At 41.5% G+C, this 20,471-nt stretch overlaps 1 protein-coding gene across 2 annotated transcripts; it reads left to right on the top strand.

Annotated features, from left to right (window-relative positions):
- The first annotated feature begins 341 nt into the window (after positions 1 to 341).
- Positions 342 to 18,375, top strand: LOC138967529 (uncharacterized). 2 transcript variants are annotated; one of them, XM_070340101.1, is made up of 6 exons: positions 342 to 493; positions 1,076 to 1,247; positions 2,958 to 3,103; positions 4,531 to 4,651; positions 13,863 to 14,002; positions 17,338 to 18,375. In XM_070340101.1, exons 1-6 carry the CDS (start codon positions 463 to 465, stop codon positions 17,394 to 17,396), a joined length of 669 nt encoding a protein of 222 aa, XP_070196202.1. In that variant the 5' UTR covers positions 342 to 462; the 3' UTR covers positions 17,397 to 18,375. The 2 variants fall into 2 exon arrangements, with proteins under 2 accessions (XP_070196202.1, XP_070196203.1); XM_070340102.1 differs by lacking the exon at positions 13,863 to 14,002.
- The last annotated feature ends 2,096 nt before the right edge of the window (positions 18,376 to 20,471 follow it).

Here is a 20,471-nt window from a genome sequence, read left to right as displayed (position 1 = left end):
AATTATGATTAAAATTAAATTTCCGAAATCGATTTAAAAACAATTTCATCTTATTCCTTGTCCGTTCCTGATTCCAAAAACATATAGATATGATATGTTTGGATTAAAAACACGTTCAGAGAGTTAAAAAGAATAGAGATATAGAAAAGCGTGCTATCCTCCTCAGCGCAACCGCTACCGCGCTTTTCTGGATTGTTAATTTCACTGCCTTTGCCACGAGCGGTGGACAGACGATGCTACGAGTGTACGGTCTTGCGGAAAAAATGCAATGCGTTCAGTTTCATTCTGAGAGTTCGACTGAGCTTGACTAAATGTTGTATTTTCGCCTTACGCGACTTGTTTAACTTTGTGACAGTTTCGTTTTCCGCGATTGATTTGCGTTCACACGATTCCTATCCCTGCCCCCCGTCACTTCGTCCTGAACGCATCAGTTGCATAGGCTGCTCCAGTTTACAGACAAACATGTATTGCCTTGCAGCATTCTTTATCATTGGTGAGAGAATTTTTTAAATTTACTTTGGACTCAAAAAATGGTAGGAAATTGGAAAGTTTTTTATATTGACAAAACTTTGTCAAAGATATACGTTCCAATGACCCACCATTTTTGTTTTTTTATTCTGAATATTAGAAGTTTAACAGTGTATCTATTTTTGAATGTTTGTACTTTAGACTGTTTCTACCAATAACATAAATAATGTTTTTTTAATTGATGAAGATTTTCAATGAAGCTCGTCACAAAATATTAGTGCGAGGGTTCGTGACTGTTTTCTAACTAATACGAGGACTAGCATGACACTGAAGTGTTGCACCGAAAAATGTAGTTTGTTTCCGAAAATGGCTCGAAAGTCTGTTATAGGTCAGCGCTAGGTGGGCATGGTCCAGGGAGCATATATTGGCAAGATATGTGCCCAACGAACGCATAACTATGAACTTGTCAAAAAGTAACGTGACGGTATACCGTAAGCTTCCATAATTCCTCGCTTCTGATTTTGCGAAATAGGCAAAAGTTCTGAAGATTCTGCGAATTCGGTGAATTCGGCACGACATAATTATAGACTTCGCTGACTGTTCTAAGGCGCACTGGGGACCACGCCCAGCGTACTTGGCCTTGACCTTGACTGCTTTGACGAAAACGCCTTGGAGAGTGAGATGACAAAATGCTTCACGCAGTCGGGCCTCTCTGTCGATGCGCACACCGTGGCAGATGTGCAGACTGCCATTCTGACCAACACCAGCTACGTCTGCAGGTAAAGTACAGTGGAAGCTGTCCATAACGACCACCCAAGGGGTCAACCAAACGCGGTCCTTCTAGACAGGTGTTCGGGATTGAAATGTGTATCTAAATATTGTCTCGCCGTCGACTTGTTTTTGGAGTTGATCTTATAGTTTGATGCTGTAGCCAAGTGGCGTACCCCGTCTCTTTGTGTGTGTTATCTCCTGCCCGACCCAGTTGCCTCCCCTGTCTATAGCTATTCCCTGTGTGTGTGTGTGTGTGTGTGTGTGTGTGTGTGTGTGTGTGTGTGTGCTAGTCACATTGGGTTTACATTTAAATAATGCCCTTTGTGCTAGGAAATCCCTAACTTAAAATGGTGAGAAGCAGCGGAGTAACCTTTAACCATCAGTGCCTAAGGAGTGACTAAATAATACCCGGTTGTCTTTGTGCATTGTACTTTATTGTGTGTTTACTATCGTAGGGTACCGTTGCGATATAAACCTTGAATGGTTGAAAACGACGTTAAACACCAAATAAAGAAAGAAAGAATCGTAGGGTAGACTCTTGACCGGATTCATTTCTAATCTAGGTGGTAAGATCCCATAACTTTCCCGGCCCCTTTTAGCTAGTATTATACTTATCAGCTTTGACACTGCTTGTAATCTAATGAGCCTTATCCGGTGTGTGATGCAGACAGGGCCCTCTTCTCCCTTTAGCTAGTATAACTGCTCGTAATATTTCCGGTGTGTGACACAGGGCTCTCTGCATCTTTAACGATCCCTTTCATTGGGCAGGCATTTTAAGTACACCACCCCCGTTGGCTTACACAGGGTAGCCTCCCTATTGGCTTATCGCCACGGGAAACCGGAAGTGACCACTGGGTTTAAAAGAGCGAGCATTACAGTAGAGCAGACAATGCGATTTGTGATAGTGAGCTGTGCGGTGCTCCTATTGGGTTGTCGTGAACCGGTCTAGCGTGTAGTTTGGCGCGACGTTTGTAATCGGTCGACTTGTGGTTTTGAATTCGTGCTCTTGTGTTTCGCGACTAGCGCCAGCAGCAGTTTTGTGTTTCTTTGAGTCTACTTCTGGGTCATTTATATACACATAGTTATTATTTCTGGTTGATACCAGAACTCATAGTTATATTTCTTGCTACTAGAATAATTACCTTATAACACTATTTCTGGTTTCATATTCATAGTTTATATTTCTGGTTTGCACCAGAAATACATATTGTTTCTGGTTTTACACTGAATACACATTTTCTGGTTCTGTTATTGTTTCTAGCTGATTCTGGTACTGGTAGATATCAGAATTCATAATTGCTATTTCTGGTTATATGTAAGCATTGCTATGAGTTCTGTTCATTGTTTCTAAATATTATTATAACTTATAGCATTGTTTCTGGTTGCTACCAGACTTAGCTAAACTGTTTTGGAACATTTCTGATTTAGATAAGCTACCTCAGTGGTTATTTTTAGTTACATTTCCTTCAATAAAAGATAAGTTAAGATAAGTTAAAGCAACCTCTGTCTTCGGTGTCTTAATTGTATGCTCCTCTGCCTGTGCTATATATCCTTGTCCTTCCACCCGCCTTCCCACAATGCCAACAAATTGACTGAATGCTTTTATATTGCGTCACGCGACTTGTTTTGGGTTCACTACAAATGTATGACACGTCTCTAATTTGATGTCAGAGCAGCAGAGTCGACACGACACCATACATCTTCATCGTATTTTTCAGGAACACCGAGGCATTTAAGTCCGCTGTGTCATGTGTCATGGGTTTCGCCAGAAACTGTCTAATATCTCTGTGGGTAGACCCGGCCATTCTACCGGACGCCAACAAAATGACCGATGGTCTTGTTTACCTCTGTCACCATCTTGCAGGTGTAGTATTAGTATTGGCCATTCTGTTCAAATGATGAGGTTTCGATTTTCCCTGCATATTGTCTTTGTGGGTCTGCCTTTCTCTCTGTCTGTCTATTTCTATCTCTCTCTCTCTCTCTGAATGACATATCTACTATGCTTTTAAATGTGGTGCACGTTTTCACGTTTTGGGGTTTACCCCCCGCGGGTTAGGGGGAGTCCCATATTGGTTGGGACTAGAAAGAATTTACCCGATGCTACCCAGCATGTCGTAAGAGGCGACTAACGGTTCTGTTTCTTCTCTTCTTTTGTCTTATTTCTGCCTTACCAGTCCTTTCACCTATATTTCCTTCCAAGAAAACTCTCCCTACTATTCCCTGCAGTTTTCCAATTCTTTTCTTGTTGTCTTATTTCTACCTGACTGGATCCATCACCTTTATTTCACTTACCAAAAGTCTTCTTTTCCACATCCTTATTTCTCTGCACCCCGCATGTCGTATGAGGCGACTAACGGATTCTGTTTCTCCTTTTACCCTTGTTAAGTGGTTCTTGTATAGAATATAGTCAATGTTTGTAAAGATTTTAGTCAAGCAGTATGTAAGAAATGTTTAGTCCTTTGTACTGGAAACTTGCATTCTCCCAGTAAGGTCATATATTGTACTACGTTGCAAGCCCCTGGAGCAATTTTTTTATTAGTGCTTTTGTGAACAAGAAACACTTAACAAGTGGCTCTATCCCATCTCCCCCCCCCTCCCTTTCCCCTATCCCATCTCCCCCCTTTCCCTCGTCGCGATATAACCTTCGTGGTTGAAAACGACGTTAAACACCAAATAAAGAAAGAAAGAAAGTTTTGGGGTTTTCAGAATCAAGATTAGTTCTACTTGTCTACCAGGACTCCCTAACGTGTGCGTCCCTGCGTCCACTAGATGCCGAAATCACGTTCTAGACATTTGTGGAGGGGGTCCTGGTGCACACCAAATCTAAAAAGAGCGGGTCCCGGGACGCACTAATTATCCGTTATCGTTCATTCCCTAGGTACTGTTTTAAAGAGGGAAAAGAGTGGATAATGTATATGGCGTGCCGAATTCACGGAATTGCCGAATACGCGGAATCGGCAAATATTTTGCCCATTTCGCACAAGCGGCAAAACACTGCCGATTTCGCGAAATGGACAAGTTTTAGAGACTTTTCTGCATTTTCGGCAAAATGCTGCCGATTTCGCAAAAATGTTTTGAGCGAACACTGTTGTCTTGGTTTACTACCTCTTTTTAAAAAAACCTACAAAAAACTGGTCATAATGATACTACCTCTTTATTTGAATGAATTTCAACTTCAAAAAGATTGTTTTAGAGTGCAAGTTTAAAAAAAAATCAATGCACAAAAAATGTGAAAAAAACAGTTGGTTATACCTAGATAAAGCCCATCATGTGTCTATTTCATCCGTGCAGATGTTGACGCTAAATGCTTCATTGGGACACTTCCGACCATTGCCAAGTGTACGAGACGGAAGGCACGTGCTGCCCACTCTGTGTCTGACAGTGATCGGAGCTTGAAGTTTATCTTCTGCAAGTAAGTCCATTTTGCCACGGGCTAACTCTACAGAAACTAGTACAAGACCACCAGGCTTGGCCATGGAAAGGTAATGAAGATTATAAAGTATGAGGCGGGGCTATTGATTCATTGGTCAAGAGTTAACTTCAAGTTGTTTTGTCAATGCAAAAACACAGAAACCAACATTAAACGAACCAACATTGAACGAACAAACAAACAAACAAACAAACAAAGAAGCAAACACAACAACTTCTTCTTCTTCTTCTTCGTTCATGGGCTTAGACTCCCACGTTCACTCATGTTTTAAGCACGAATGGATTTTTACGTGTATGACCGTTTTTACCCCGCCATTCAGGCAGCATACGCTGATTTCGGGGGAGGCATGCTGGGTATTTTCGTGTTTCTATAACCCACCGAACTCTGACATGGATTACAGGATCTTTTCCGTGCGTACTTGGTCTTATGCTTGCTTGTACACACGAAGGGGGTTAAGTCACTAGCCAAGACCGATGCTAAGAAGATCCTCCCCGACCGCGCATGGGCTGCAGCTAGGACGCCGACCCAAGTCTTCATCAACGACGATCTAACTCAGGTGCGTTCTGAGCTGGCTGCCAAGGCAAGAAAGTTGAAGAAAGACAAGAAATTCGAGGAGACGTGGGTACGGGATGGGACAATTTTTGTGAAGCGCGGTAGTGCAGTCACCAGAGTGACCACCATGCGCAACCTGCTCGCTTTGATATAGGCAACCTAGATGCATTGTCTCAAGTTTCCTCACATAGTGCGATGCATTGTTTAGAATATATTATATGTATAGTGACTAAACGAGTATCCACAATATAGCCTATATACAATATATATAATATACAACATGCAGTATTGCATATTAAATATTCTGCGCTTCTATGTGTGATGGGGTGGAAGGATGAGGATAATATTGATGTAGTAGTTAGGTGAATGTAGTCACCTAGTCGTAGAATTAAACCCCGAAGTTCAGGAGTACACCATGTGGGTGCCTCTTTAGTGTCTTAATTTGCACTGAACGAACATCACTTGCTCTCGTAATGGACTTTCATTCACATGTAGAGAATGATAGACAAGAGTTCACTGGCACAGACCGACGAGTCACTTGATGCAACATGAAACTCTGGAAAACCATGTCTGTCGATTCACATTTCTCTTTATTTTCTATTCTTCTCTTCTCCTCACCAACACAGCTCCCAGCCCGAAGGCCGGGAGGCTACACCAATAGTACAATGCAATCTACATCAGTATGTCTCCATGATAACAAAGTACAAAACGAGTACGTCCTCTCTCTCCGAGATAGTTCTCAGTTTTCCCTCCGAGATAGTTCTCAGTTCTCTTTTAAAATCTCAAATGCTATCATGTAAATGGGGATGGGTGGCGTCAAAAGCCACCAATCAAGAGTTAGCTAACAAAACTGACATCACTTCTCATTGGTCAGTAAAGACAGGGAAAGGGTAAGAGACTACAACCTCCGAGCCACCTGGCATCTTCTATGATCTGCCCTGTCAAAAGAAATGACACCCACTTGACAAAACGCCAAGTCCAACTCGGGTAGACAGGCTGTCGGCACATTGCATAACGACCACCTGGGGCTCAAGATACCCCGCCGTCTTTCTGGGAGGGCGGCTTGACGTCAAAGGAAACATATTACGTTCCCTAGTGGACACAGCCGACTGAGCGAGTTTACGACCTCCAGGTGTCTGAGCATACCAAAATTTTAACTTACACAAGACAGGAATGACATAAAATCATTATAACGAATTAGTAGCCAGTTTAGCACTTGGCTACATCTCCCCCAAGCTTTTAAAAATCAGCGTCCGCGCTGATTAAACAACGGATAAGAAATAAGGTCGACGTCACTACAGTGGAAAGACCTAAGGTCGACGTTGAGTTAAAGCGGGACAAACGAAAGTCTATGAAGTGCGATATGCAAGACAACTTAGATCAATCAAAACCACTTGAGTTAAAGAAGAGAGGGAGGTAAAGGCTGTGTTTAAGACGTATTTTAGGTGAAAAACGTAACAGTTACAAAATGGACAGATTCACCAATGAATGACGTAGTTACCTGACACTGTTAAAATGATACATCATGTACAATACACCTGACACAATGCAATGACATCCAACATTACAAATGATCTGTACCAAGCCTATTTAAAAGGTAACAAGGTAAATCATAACTTAGTTTACGCTTAAGAGAGCAATTAAGAAAGTGATGATACAGGGCCTTATTTGAAGGTCAGCAAGTATTCACTAAATTATTTTCAACCCTAGGGGGCAATTACCATCAGATTTGTAGTATCTGCTTGTGCCAAAAAAAAAATCTTTCAATAAGCGCAAACATCCGCCAACACATTCCACTCAAAGCATCATGACAAATAATCGCAACAATCAATATCAATCATACCAATGCAAGAAACATGGCATAGCATACATGAAAATGAACATTATCAAACATCAACAAATTAAACGGCAACAAAACACCCGGCAGTAAACACACCTGCGAGTCTCTTCGTGGACGCAACACTTGCGTCACTTCACTGCCGCGAACACCGAGGAAAGTCTTATGTAATACCACATGGCTAACGTCACCAGCCCAAGTCTGTATCCGTCAAGTCCGATATGACGTGTCACACTAGCTAAGAATGGGATTGCACGCGCTACAGCCACTCGAGTACAGTATATACACTGGCTGAGTCCTGTAGGCTCTCTACACCGTCATACACAGTCCGTTGAATAAGGGCTATAGTCACACTCACCAAATGGGCACCACACAGTTCCATCAAGGTCACACAACCGCAAAATAACACTTCGTCGATATTACGAGATAATCACTAAGATGAAATAACGTAGGTAACACTTCGGAATCAGGAAACAGCACACGGGTAAACAAACAGGAATCGCCGATGCAAAACAGGTTGAAGACAGGCATGGTCCGCAGGAACAGGTAGAAGAAGATTATGTTGACCATGGTTGAATATCTTCCAGGCAGACGTCAGGATTCCGGTGTCGGTCGCACCAGCAAGATTTACCGTACTCCATGATGGAAAACGAGTAACAAGAAAAGTCCATTCTGTGCAAAACACGATCTTTGCTCGCAGCGCCATTTGTGATGGGGTGGAAGGAAGAGGATAATATTTTGATTGTTGCCTCTTGATGTAGTAGTTAGGTGAATGTAGTCACCTAGTCGTAGAATTAAACCCCGAAGTTCAGGAGTACACCATGTGGGTGCCTCTTTAGTGTCTTAATTTGCACTGAACGAACATCACTTGCTCTCGTAATGGACTTTCATTCACATGTAGAGAATGATAGACAAGAGTTCACTGGCACAGACCGACGAGTCACTTGATGCAACATGAAACTGGAAAACCATGTCTGTCGATTCACATTTCTCTTTATTTTCTATTCTTCTCTTCTCCTCACCAACACAGCTCCCAGCCCGAAGGCCGGGAGGCCACACAAATAGTACAATGCAATCTACATCAGTATGTCTCCATGATAACAAAGTACAAAACAAGTACGTCCTCTCTCTCCGAGATAGTTCTCAGTTTTCCCTCCGAGATAGTTCTCAGTTCTCTTTTAAAATCTCAAATGCTATCATGTAAATGGGGATGGGTGGCGTCAAAAGCCACCAATCAAGAGTTAGCTAACAAAACTGACATCACTTCTCATTGGTCAGTAAAGACAGGGAAAGGGTAAGAGACTACAACCTCCGAGCCACCTGGCATCTTCTATGATCTGCCCTGTCAAAAGAAATGACACCCACTTGACAAAACGCCAAGTCCAACTCGGGTAGACAGGCTGTCGGCACATTGCATAACGACCACCTGGGGCTCAAGATACCCCGCCGTCTTTCTGGGAGGGCGGCTTGACGTCAAAGGAAACATATTACGTTCCCTAGTGGACACAGCCGACTGAGCGAGTTTACGACCTCCAGGTGTCTGAGCATACCAAAATTTTAACTTACACAAGACAGGAATGACATAAAATCATTATAACGAATTAGTAGCCAGTTTAGCACTTGGCTACATATGTACTATGTACTACACACTATGTTGATGATGGTTTCATGAGTATAGTTAAGCCATGGTATGCACATCTTATGATAAGTTTAAACATTTATAAAACATGCAGTGAAAAACAAACAAACATCCTGCGCCACTTTGTACTCTTTTGATAATGGCTCAATGTGTACAATTGAGTTGTGGTATGCACACAATAGCGTAACATAAAAAATACTATGTCATATATCTCAAGTACATTGTACCTGATTCGATGATAAAAAAAAAAATTACAAAAAAATTGATGATAAAATCATGTACCTATGAACCATGTACCCGTTGCACCCGTTGTGTCAAACAACTTTGCCTTTGCTCACTCGGCGCCTCGTTTCCTTTTGCCACCAGCTATTTGTGCACGTTTTCGCACGAGGACTGTTCACGTATTTTCACGTGTCTTTTAAGCTGGTCTGCGTGTCTCATCAGGTGTGCCACGCCTGCCCTAGTTTGTGCAGGCATTGAAAGACCACAGGCCAAACGACAAAATTTAATGCGGTCAGCATTTTACCCTTTGTCTTGCATGTGAACATTAAATGTTGTTCAAGAGAGCAAGTGGCAGTACTTTCTCTTCTATTATCTCTGGTTGTTTTAGTTATTTTTTTAGTTATTTTTGAAATAGTTACCTTTGATTGATACCTTAGTTTACCCTATATTTTACATTAACACGCGAGACTGCGTGTCTAAATATTTTGTTTTCGATTGTTTTTGATTGTTGACTTTAACTGTCGACGTTGTTGATTGTGTGTTTGTTTGATTGTTGGTTTGTTTGCTTGTTGTTGTTTGTTGTTGTCCACAATGACTTCATGCCTGATGCAAAAGGATGGGGCGCACGTGTCGGGGAGATTGTCTCACACCCTTGGCTCTGCCTTGTTTGATTTTTTGCAACGAGCTGTGACCTAGATGGGTGGGTGTAGTCTGTCTCAATACAGAGCCAGTGTGGGAAGTTATCTCCCTGTTGCGTCAGCGCTATCTGTGTATAAACTATCTTTTCTTAACAAGGGAAATATCCAGTCGCTTATGATTATTCTCGTTCGTGGTAGTGCTGGCTTGTCTCTTGCGTTGTTTTTGTTTTTATTTCCTGCCCAGAAGCTTACTCGTAACGACCCAATATGTTGTTACGACATTGCTGTGAACTTTGCTGGTTCGATGTGGAAATATGCCACCTCACTCATTTTTTGTGCTGATTCTGTGAATTTTACATCTCAAACCATATCTATTGCAATTTGCTTATTGTTGTTTATGTGTGGTGATATCCATCCTAATCCTGGACCAAGCACAACCCGAGGGGATGGGATCTCTATTGTTCATGTAAACACTCGCAGTCTTCAATATAAGACACCGTTCCTTGAGGCCGAATTGGGGAAGTTTGATATAATAACTGTATCTGAGACCTGGCTGTCGGACAAAGTTGACCAAGACTGCATCTGCTTAAAAGGTTACCACCCTCCAGTTAGACGTGATAGGCCCGGGGATTCCCACGGCGGCGTAGCCGTTTATGTAAATAGTAATCTGATTTGCAAACCGAGGATCGACTTGTGTATACCTGATTTGGAAGCGATCTGGATTGAGACTAAGTTGGGTCAAGATACTCTTCTCGTTGGTGTGTTTTATAGACCACCGAGTGCAACCGTCGACCATTGGCTTCTTATCAACGATTCCGTTCAACTTGCCATGAATACCCCACATAAGTTTATTATCTTTGGTGATCTCAACGCTGATTGTACTGTTAACCCCCCCGTTTCATCTGCGGGAATTAATGAACACAAACAGTTTATCTCAGTTGATATCAGAACCCACTCGAATAACCGATACCTCGTCAACTATAATCGATCTGGTATTAACTCCGTGTCCTAACTTGGTAAAAAGAGTTGGTGTTCTACCACCTGTATGCAGTGACCACTCGTGTCCTTTTGTATATTTGAATTATGACTTACCGTCGGGTGGTTCATTCAAACGAACACTATATAATTATTCCAAAATCGATGTTGACAAGTTGTTGCAAGATATGGAAAGTGTAGATTGGAATAATATAGTCGATTTAGAATCCATTGATGACGCCGCTGAAATGTTTTCCGATAAGTTAATGATGATAGCTAAAGAATGTATGCCTGTAAAGGTAGTGACAATGAACGGACACGATGCTGTATGGATCACCGAGGAAATCAAAAAGTTGATTAGGAAAAAGCAATATATTCACGCATTAGCCAAACGTCTGGATACTGTATGGTGCTGGTCTCTTTTCCGACGGTTGAGAAATAATTTGACTGATGTTATAAGAAAAAGGAAAGAAGAGCACATTAGGGAACTAGAAAATAGAATATTGTCACCTCATAATTTTGGCAATAAAGACTGGTGGAAGGTAGTCAACTCTTTTTTGAAAAAGAAAGGAATGAGTACAAATGAGATTCCGCCCATTGAAAGCAATGGAATTGTGTATTACTCTGCAGAGGACAAAGCCGAGGTTTTTAATGAAGCATTTCTACGACAGTCGCAAATACAAGGTCATGATGATGACGTTCCACCAGTTGAAGAAGAGCCCATTTCCATTAGTCCTCTCGTGATAACTACCGAAATGGTGTACGCTGTTCTAAACAACCTCGATGCTAAGAAAGCAGTAGGTCCTGATTTGGTTCACAATAAACTTCTTAAACTTGCTGCTTGTATTATTTCAAATCCGCTTGCAACCCTTTTCCAGAGATCGTTGGCTGAGGGAAAGTTTCCGAAAATTTGGAAAGTAGCTCATGTGAATCCCATTTATAAGAAAGGTGAAAAAGAACACTGCAGTAACTATCGTCCGATTTCATTACTCAGTTGCATTGGAAAAGTATTGGAAAAATGTGTTCAAGCCCATGTGTTTCGATATCTCACAGAGAATGATTTATTAACGGTTTCTCAGTCAGGGTTTATTCCTGGTGATTCAACTAGTTTCCAGTTGTTGAGTATGTATGACGATTTTTGTCAATCCTTAGATAAGCAGTTGACGACTCAGGCTGTTTTCTGTGATATATCAAAAGCCTTCGACAGAGTGTGGCACAAGGGTTTGTTGCATAAATTATATGCTATAGGCATAAGAGGTGTTTTATTAAAATGGTTTGAAGATTATTTGTCAGGCAGGTTACAAGCCGTTGTTATCCAAGGCAGGAAATCGACATACGGACGTGTTTGTTCAGGTGTTCCCCAAGGTTCTGTTCTGGGGCCCTTGTTGTTCCTTGTGTACATTAACGATATTGTCATTAATATCGAATCTGTCATTAAACTTTTTGCTGATGATACCAGTTTGTATTTATCTCTAAATGATGCAAACACGCGGACACAGATCTTAAATGCAGACTTAGCCAAAATTGCACACTGGGCGGAAAAATGGAAAGTTAATTTCAATAATTTAAAAACAGATTTGATGACCTTTTCTGGAAATAGAATGCCTGAAACCCTTCCTCTTGTATTTGATGGAACAATTCTGAGAGAAAACCACGTTCACAAACATCTTGGTGTACTGATTCAGAGCGACTGCAAATGGGAATCACATGTTCAGTCAATTATATCTAAAGTACGTGTTCTTCTCTCATGTTTTCGGTCCTATAAGTATCGCCTTAGCCGAAAGGCACTTGAACTTATGTATAAATCTTTTATTATTCCCCATTTTGATTTTTCTGACGTCATTTGGGATAACTGTTCTGACAGATTAGCTACTTTATTAGAAAACTTGCATCTTGATGCCATAAGAACCATTATAGGTGCAGTTCGTGGCACGAGTCACCAAAAATTGTACGATGAATCAGGATTTACAACACTGAAGGAGAGGCGAAAAAGACACAAATTGATTTTGTATTTCAAATTAGTTAATGCACGCGTGCCACCATACTTACTAGAACGTCTGCCTCCTCTCGTTGCTTCTGTGAACCCTTACCATAGACGAAGACCACTTGACAGACAGACTCCCCACTCTCGAACTGAATTGTATAAAAAGTCATTTTTTCTGTCTTCGACTTCCCTGTGGAATGAGCTTCCAGATACTGTAAAGCAACTTGATTCTATTGGGTTATTTAAAAAACGTATCAGTTCTGATGATTCTGTTGTTCCCTCGTATAGATACACATCTGATCGAAAATCAGAAATTATCCATTGCAGACTGAGATTGAGGATCAGCAATCTAAATAGTGATCTATTTGACAGACATTTAATTCCCGACCCGTCATGCACTTGTGGTTATCCTGTTGAAAATGCGGAGCACTATATTTTTCATTGCCCCTTATCTCTTCAAATACGTGAAGTCACCTTGTCAACACTGCCCAACTATGATTTGCTAACCGCTGATGATTTTCTGTATGGCAATAGAGACAAGTCAGACAGCGAAAATGCATTGATATTTGACCAGTTATTCAGGTATATATTATTAAGTAAACGTTTTGAATAATGAATGCATTTATCTCATCCATGTTCGAAACGACCATGTGCAGTACTGTTTACATTTCCTTGTTCTGGTAGTATTCTATTTTCAACCATGTGGAAGTCATTGTATGCGTGTGTGTGCGAGTGAGTGTGCGAGCGCGTGTGAGTACTGTTGTTAGTTTAGCATTGGTTTTTTTTTCTTTTGTTTTTCTCTCCTTTTATTGTTACATGTTTGTCTACCATAATTTACCATTATTATTTTGACATTATTTCAAATTTGTTATATTAAAATCGTCCGCCAAATTTCATTTGCTTTTAAGAGTACGCTTATAAGCCTAGCTTGTTGTGCTCCATGTTCCTTATTTCATGTATGCGGTAATAGTACCAATGGAATTTATTGAATAAACTTGTTTAAACCAAGTTACTAGCAGGTCTGCACATAAGTTGACCTGGGAGATCGGAAAAATCTCCACTCTTAACGCACCAGGCGGCAGCGACCGGGATACGAACTCACGACCTCCCGATTAGGAGGCCGACGTCTTACCACCACGCCACTGCGCCCGTCAACACAACAACAAAAAGCACACACAAAACCAAAACAAAAAAAACATACCACACATTAGAACAACATCAACAGACAGCAGTCAAACAAACCATACAAAGACACAAACACACAAACCATGAACTCATATAATAGTTTATTCCGTGGCAGAAACAAATCCAGATGATGACTGATGTAAAAGACCTGTTTTCTACAGGGCATTTGACGCTACCCTGAACTGCGCGCGACAGCAACTTGGTGTCTGTCCCAGGAGGACCAAAGAGATTGTTGTCAACTTCTTCACGTACGTCACTCCGGCAGCATGTAGTGGAGGTGACTTTCCGAGATCCACAGATGGTGAGAGCGTTGAGAACCAGTGCGATGAACCTCACAATACAATACAATACAAACAATACGATACGATACGATACGATACGATACGATACGATACGATACGATACGATACGATACGATACGATACGATACGATACGATACGATACGATACGATATGATACGATCCGATACGATACGATACAATACAATACAATACGGGAAGGTAGAGTGAAAGGGGGTAGGGATAGAGTGGAAGGGGCGGGGGGTAGGGGGTGGGAAAGGGGGTGGAAGGGCACAGGCCAGGGAGTATACAAATGAGACGCTGAGACATAACAGGGGTTGTCTTTATCAACAAACCAGAAGGCACTGACTGTTGACACATGATAAAGAAAAGAAAACAACATAAGAACATGACATGATAAAGTGTAAACGCACTATGCATAACAATGCATCGTAGTAACCAGGGCTGAATGTTGGCGGTCGCCCGATCGCCCCCGGCGGGTTCATATCGCGTCGGGCGGGTTCGAAATTCCCTGAAATCGCCCGCCGGGCGGGTTCAAATTTCGCTGAAGCACAAAGTCGTTAGGCAACGTAGTTAATCGGAACGGCCGGCGAACAAATATCTCTCGCGGGCGATCTCAAAATCTGTCACTTCTCTACTGCCCACTCATCCCCCCCCCTCTCCCCCACTTTGTGAAGGACTCAGGACTACCACCAATCAAGGCCAGACACATTGGCTAGACAGCTACCCCCTTCTGCCTCACTTGACCGTGTCATCACCCCTCCAGTGCAACGAGCCGCTGGCGATTGCATCAGCAGTCAAAATAGCTACCCCCCCTCTCCCTCCCCCCTCTTTGTGCTATTCACTTCACCCCCTCTCTTATCTTATCCTGCGCTGACCAATCCTTCAGAGACTTTCACATGTTGTAAAACAGTTTCCTCTCAGATAAAAACTCGGTCATTGACCCCGGGTAAGAAGGTCAGTGTCTGGACAGGCAGCTGTGTTCAGATTGCAAGTACCGGTCATTGACCCAGGTCTCAAGGCCAACCAGCTTTTACAATGCATCTGCCTTTGATCTGACCGCCCATCCAGAGCAAACATATTCCCCCTCTGTATTTTTCCTTTGATGTGCCTGCTACCACTGATCCAGTTTCTGGGAAATGTATAGGTCATTGACTGCAGGGATACTCATTAAGACCGTTTTCTAAATTATGTTAACACCAGCTTTGCTGACCAACTTAGTACAAGTAGTGACAGTACTACTGCTGTCAATTATTTCCCTTCAACTAAGGAAGTAAAAAAAACAACCCGATCCAGTATATCTGATAAAGAAGAAAAGACAGACCTTCAACAATAGGATAAGGGGTGCAACTCTGCAACTCTTCTGAATCAAAAGCATAAAGATCACCTGTAAACAATTCTAGGATCAGGAAATCTGAACATCTGTTTGTTTTCATTAGGAAATAGAAATGAAATTTAAACAAAAAGGAGACCACTCAAAGATGAGGGGGTGACTGGAAGCTTTATTCATGCTTCAATAAAATACCATATAAAATAATGCAAAATGTCGCGCTTGAAATGAGATTAAAAGACATGTACATATTTTCACTGGGGATTTGCTGCGCGCATAATAAACATCCCACAGTGGCGCATACAGATCAAAACATAGTTTATCCTACATACGTGAGAGAGACACCCGTGAGATAATAATCGTTCAAATCACACGTGTGTATATCATGTAAATGAGGTTATGTCAAGCAAATCTGGCAGGGACCTGTTTTTCCATTGCTTATGATGCCAAAGTCACCGAGACAAACGTCATTATAGAAACAAAAATTGCGCTCGCTAATTACCCTCGATGAATCTTTAGAACCAACACGTCACGCCACACTTTCAGAGTGACGTTTCTTTGCTTTGACGTAATAGATTGCACGAGGCTTTAGAAGAGATCGAGGTTCCAAAACAAGCGTCTTCAATTTAGCTGCCTCGACTGCAGGACATTTTCAGTAAAATACACGTAAGTACAGTATGTAGGATAAACAGAATACTACATGGCTTGCTGTGTCGTACCAGATTTACACTCGTTGCTTTTTGGCTCACGAAGTGTAGCCTATGCGATCGTAACTTTGTCTGTCTGTGCGTGCGTGCGTATGTGCGTATGTGCGTATGTGCGTGCGTGCGTGTGTATGTCTGTGGTAGAAACTTTAACATTTCGTCATTTGAAGACGTCACATTATGGCGTAAGAGGGTTAGACGTCACGCGAAGGAATGTCTCGGTCATTGTTATTTTGAGCGGGCCGAGACTATTTGGCAGTCGTGTCTGTAAGTAGGCTACATGCAGACAGACAGATCTAGATCTAGTGTCTCGCTTTCTTGCACAGTGTCACCTATGCTTACTGTGTGTGTGTGTGTGTGTGTATGTGTGACGGAGTGATTGAGTTTGTGTTACTGTTTGTCGATTTCTTACGTGAGCCTTGAAGGCTTCGCCTCTTGTTCAAATAGTGAACAGCTCGCTTTCGCTCGCAGTTCAATATTTAAAAAAACAACTCGTGTAAATCTGGTACGACACAGCAAGCCATGTAGTATTCTCTATATACTCCACAACAGCAGGATGGATAATCCTGTCTTGGCTCACACAAACATACGCGCAAAAAAAAAAAAAAACACACAAAAAAAAACAACCACACACAACGAATTAATACTCAGACACACTCATATAATTATTTCTTTCTTGTAACATAAGCATAACCAACACCATACAACAAACAAGCATATAAAAAAAAAATACATGCAGAGGCAGTTAATTCTTCATATTTATTAAAAATGGATAAGGCATTCCAGTCACACTAAGCTCAAAAGGGTGGGAGGGAGGGAGGGGAAAATTTTTTGTGTGCGCACTCGCGTGAGTTTGGCAGCGAACTGACGCAGTGATTCACTCAGCGTAGCGACAGCCGTGGGAGCTAAAGGCTGCGCAGATATATTCTGACCATTACGGGCAAAACGACGAAACTGACGCTTTGACGTCACTACGATTAAAATGGTGAACACAGTGATATTTCTACACATAGGATCAAGAATAACACACTTACAGCATACCTTAGAATGGATCAAACCTAGCATATATATAATAGACTCAAGATGTACGTCAAAGTCTCTTTCGTCTGGCGTGTAACTTTGTCATGACGTCTTTTTATGACTGCATGCGCGTCAAATGTTTGTTTGTTTCTGTCCTGTTTGTCTTCTCATTTCATAACTCTGTCTTATCTTTTTAGACTACCAGGCCTACTCGAAAGTGGCAGCTAAATCTGCACTGCTTTTCAAAAACCGATATCGTTTTTGACGACTTTCTGTCCACAGGTGGAACATCGCGCGTGTTTCTTCTGTTTGCTGCTTTGCTGACCGTCATCTGCCGGTGACTAAGACACCTGACGTCAGAGCTTCGTCATCATGTGCTGACGTCACAGGCACTCCTTCATCTCCACCTATACCTTTCCTGTGACTCATAAGCTTATTTTGTTGCTGAAAGTTTTTGTTGTTGAATATAGCCTTTGTATCGCATTATAGTAGTTGTTGAACGTTTAGCGCTTTTTACCACATACTTATAGCAGCTAGATTTAGAGTGTCTGTCCAAACTATGTTTTTGATAACATCAGGGGTATGAACCGGCCTTGTCCTGACAAAGTAACGGTGCTAGAGCGCTCAAAACAATTTTGAGGGCCCCAAAGGGGGGGTATCATCACGATCACGGGAAGGGAAATTTTAGCTTTCACGATCACAGTTACCTTGATTTTTGTTTTCACGATCACGAACACCTTGACGAATAGAGGATCATAGAGTGATACAGCTGTGAAAAATGTACGTTGAAAATAAAATGCTTTGCAATAATGCCCATCACGATCACGAAAACAAATCACGATCACGATCACGAGACTTGATTTTTTTGTCATCACGGATCACGGGCAAAGTCCCATCACGATCACAGAAATGGAAATTTCGGCAATCACGGTCACAGAAAGGTCAAAAATCGCCAATCACGATCACGATTTTAAACCCTTTGGGGCCCTCAATTTTATTCGCCACATTTAACTTGTCTGGACAACTTGTACATGTATGTCAAAACAGTTGCGGATGCACAAACCACAACACCATGAAATGTTTTTTTAATTTAATTTTTTATTTTACATTTAGTCCATTTTGAGCAGAACTGTTTTCAGAGGAAAATTCACATTTCTGTCCTTGTCTCACAAGAATTGTGTTGAAAAAGAAGCTATTTAACGTTTAGAAAGCCGTCAAAGTGAGCAAATAACTTACGCTTTTTTTATGGAAGGTCTCCCATTTATTCATGTCTGTAAAATTATAAGGTTTTATGGAATAAAACCATTTGTTCAAAACTTGTTTTACTTTGTTTGTCTTTGGCGGTTTGCTCTTCAGCGTTTCATCTTCCAGTTTTGTTGAATCATCAGCTGTTACCGCTTTATTGTTTGCTGTTTGTTTGTTTGTTTGTTTGCTTAACGCCCAGCCGACCACGAAGGCCATATCAGGGCTGTGCTGCTTTGACATATAACGTGCGCCACACACAAGACAGAAGTCGCAGCACAGGCTTCATGTCTCACCCAGTCACATTATTCTGACACCGGACCAACCAGTCCTAGCACTAACCCCATAATGCCAGACGCCAGGCAGAGCAGCCACTAGATTGCCAATTTTAAAGTCTTAGGTATGACCCGGCCGGGGTTCGAACCCACGACCTCCCGATCACGGGGCGGACGCCTTACCACTAGTTGTTTGCTGTTGACACAAGCAAATGAGACAGTTTTGGTGTAGAATGTGGGATAGTTGTTTTGTTCGCATCACTGCATTCAAATGGCCAAAGGACATTTTGGTCAACTCCGTGTTCCTCAGCGAAAAACACAATAGACGATGTTTGGAAGTAAATCTGTCAAGTCAAGTCAAGTCAAGTCAATATTTATTTCAAAAAACCCCTAGGGTTACATGAATAAAATAAATAAAAATTGCAATAAACACGACAAAAAAGATATATGTAATAATGAGACACAACACTTCTAATTAACCGAAAATAAATCAAGCTTAATTCATAACAAAATAATTGTAATCATACATTTCTTTTTCTTTTTTACAGCAATGTATATGTTTCTGTGTGTGATCAAATAATCAGAACTCTTTCAAAATACTCTTAATAAAATATATTAAATGCAATAACTTTCGTTTCTTTGTTAATTCAAATAACTGTTTAAATTTAACTGCATTTGAATTTCTACGAAAATACAATGGTGTCAGGAAACGCTGCCGTTGCTGAACTTTGGTTCAGTTTTGTGTGTTGCATGTAGTTGACTTATTTGTACTTTGTGGGAAAGTACCGATATTATATTTTGTAAACACAATATTTATGTTTGGACGAGAATGCAGGTGAACTTTCTAGTCCTGTCAAAACAAGTTGTTTACCACGTTGTTTTGAGTCGTGGGTTCGTGGCGTTCGCTCGGATTAAGTGCGTCGGCGCTTTTGATGTACGTCACAGAGAATGTCACTATTCTAGTCCATGGACAGTTCATCTAATTTTAGTTGTATCATGTTCGGTCTTGAATATTCTCGAGATTGAGTATTTACTATATAGGCCAGGGCGATTTGTATGTTAAAAAGCTTCTACTTTGAGTTCTGCTACGATGTGCAGTTGTATGTATGGAATGCTAAATAAATCCTCGAACTCAATTTGACGAGTTTTTGTCTGCTGCTGTGAAGACGGGCCACGTAGAATAAAAGAACACAACTATACGACATTTGAGAACTTCGTCAATCTCAAGTGTCGTGTAACAAATGGTAACAACCTTTTCCTCACATTTTCAAAAAAATGACACTGAAAATAATATATTATGAAATTCATCTCCGAGTTCTCCAGACTGGCATTTAACACATATTCTTTCGTTATGTGGTATATTTAACATTCGGCCTTTCTGTATTGGAAATTTATGATTTAATAAATGCTTCATACAAACAATACATGTTTCTCGTCATTACGTCCTCTCTGCATACAGGGCAAATCTTTTTTTCTTTATTTGGTGTTTAACGTCGTTTTCAACCACGAAGGTTATATCGCGACGAGGGAAAGGGGGGAGATGGGATAGGGGAAAGGGGGGAGATGGGATAGAGCCACTTGTTTGTGTTTCTTGTTCACAAAAGCACTAATCTCCTTCATAAGATGAGAACAAAGGAAAGAAATGGCGAAGTCCGAAGCCACAAGAAACGGGAAAGCAACAACCACCACCGTCAAAAGATGGAATGGCTGTTGCACCAGCCAAGGCTAAAAAACCCTGATGCCCTAAGGTCGGCCGTTGTTCCAAAAACCCCGACGTATCAAGAAACGTCAGTGAGGAAAACAACCTCTCCGGTAAAACCGGAAGTGCGACAGAAGCAGCAGCCCGTGGCTGAAACAACTGTTACCCCGACCGAGGACGGAAACCAGTATTCCGAAGGC

Source organism: Littorina saxatilis, linkage group LG5, assembly GCF_037325665.1.
Source record: "Littorina saxatilis isolate snail1 linkage group LG5, US_GU_Lsax_2.0, whole genome shotgun sequence".
NCBI classification, from domain to species: Eukaryota; Metazoa; Mollusca; class Gastropoda; order Littorinimorpha; family Littorinidae; genus Littorina; species Littorina saxatilis.
Note: the sequence above shows the minus strand (reverse complement) of the source record. Positions and strands in the feature narration are given on the sequence as shown.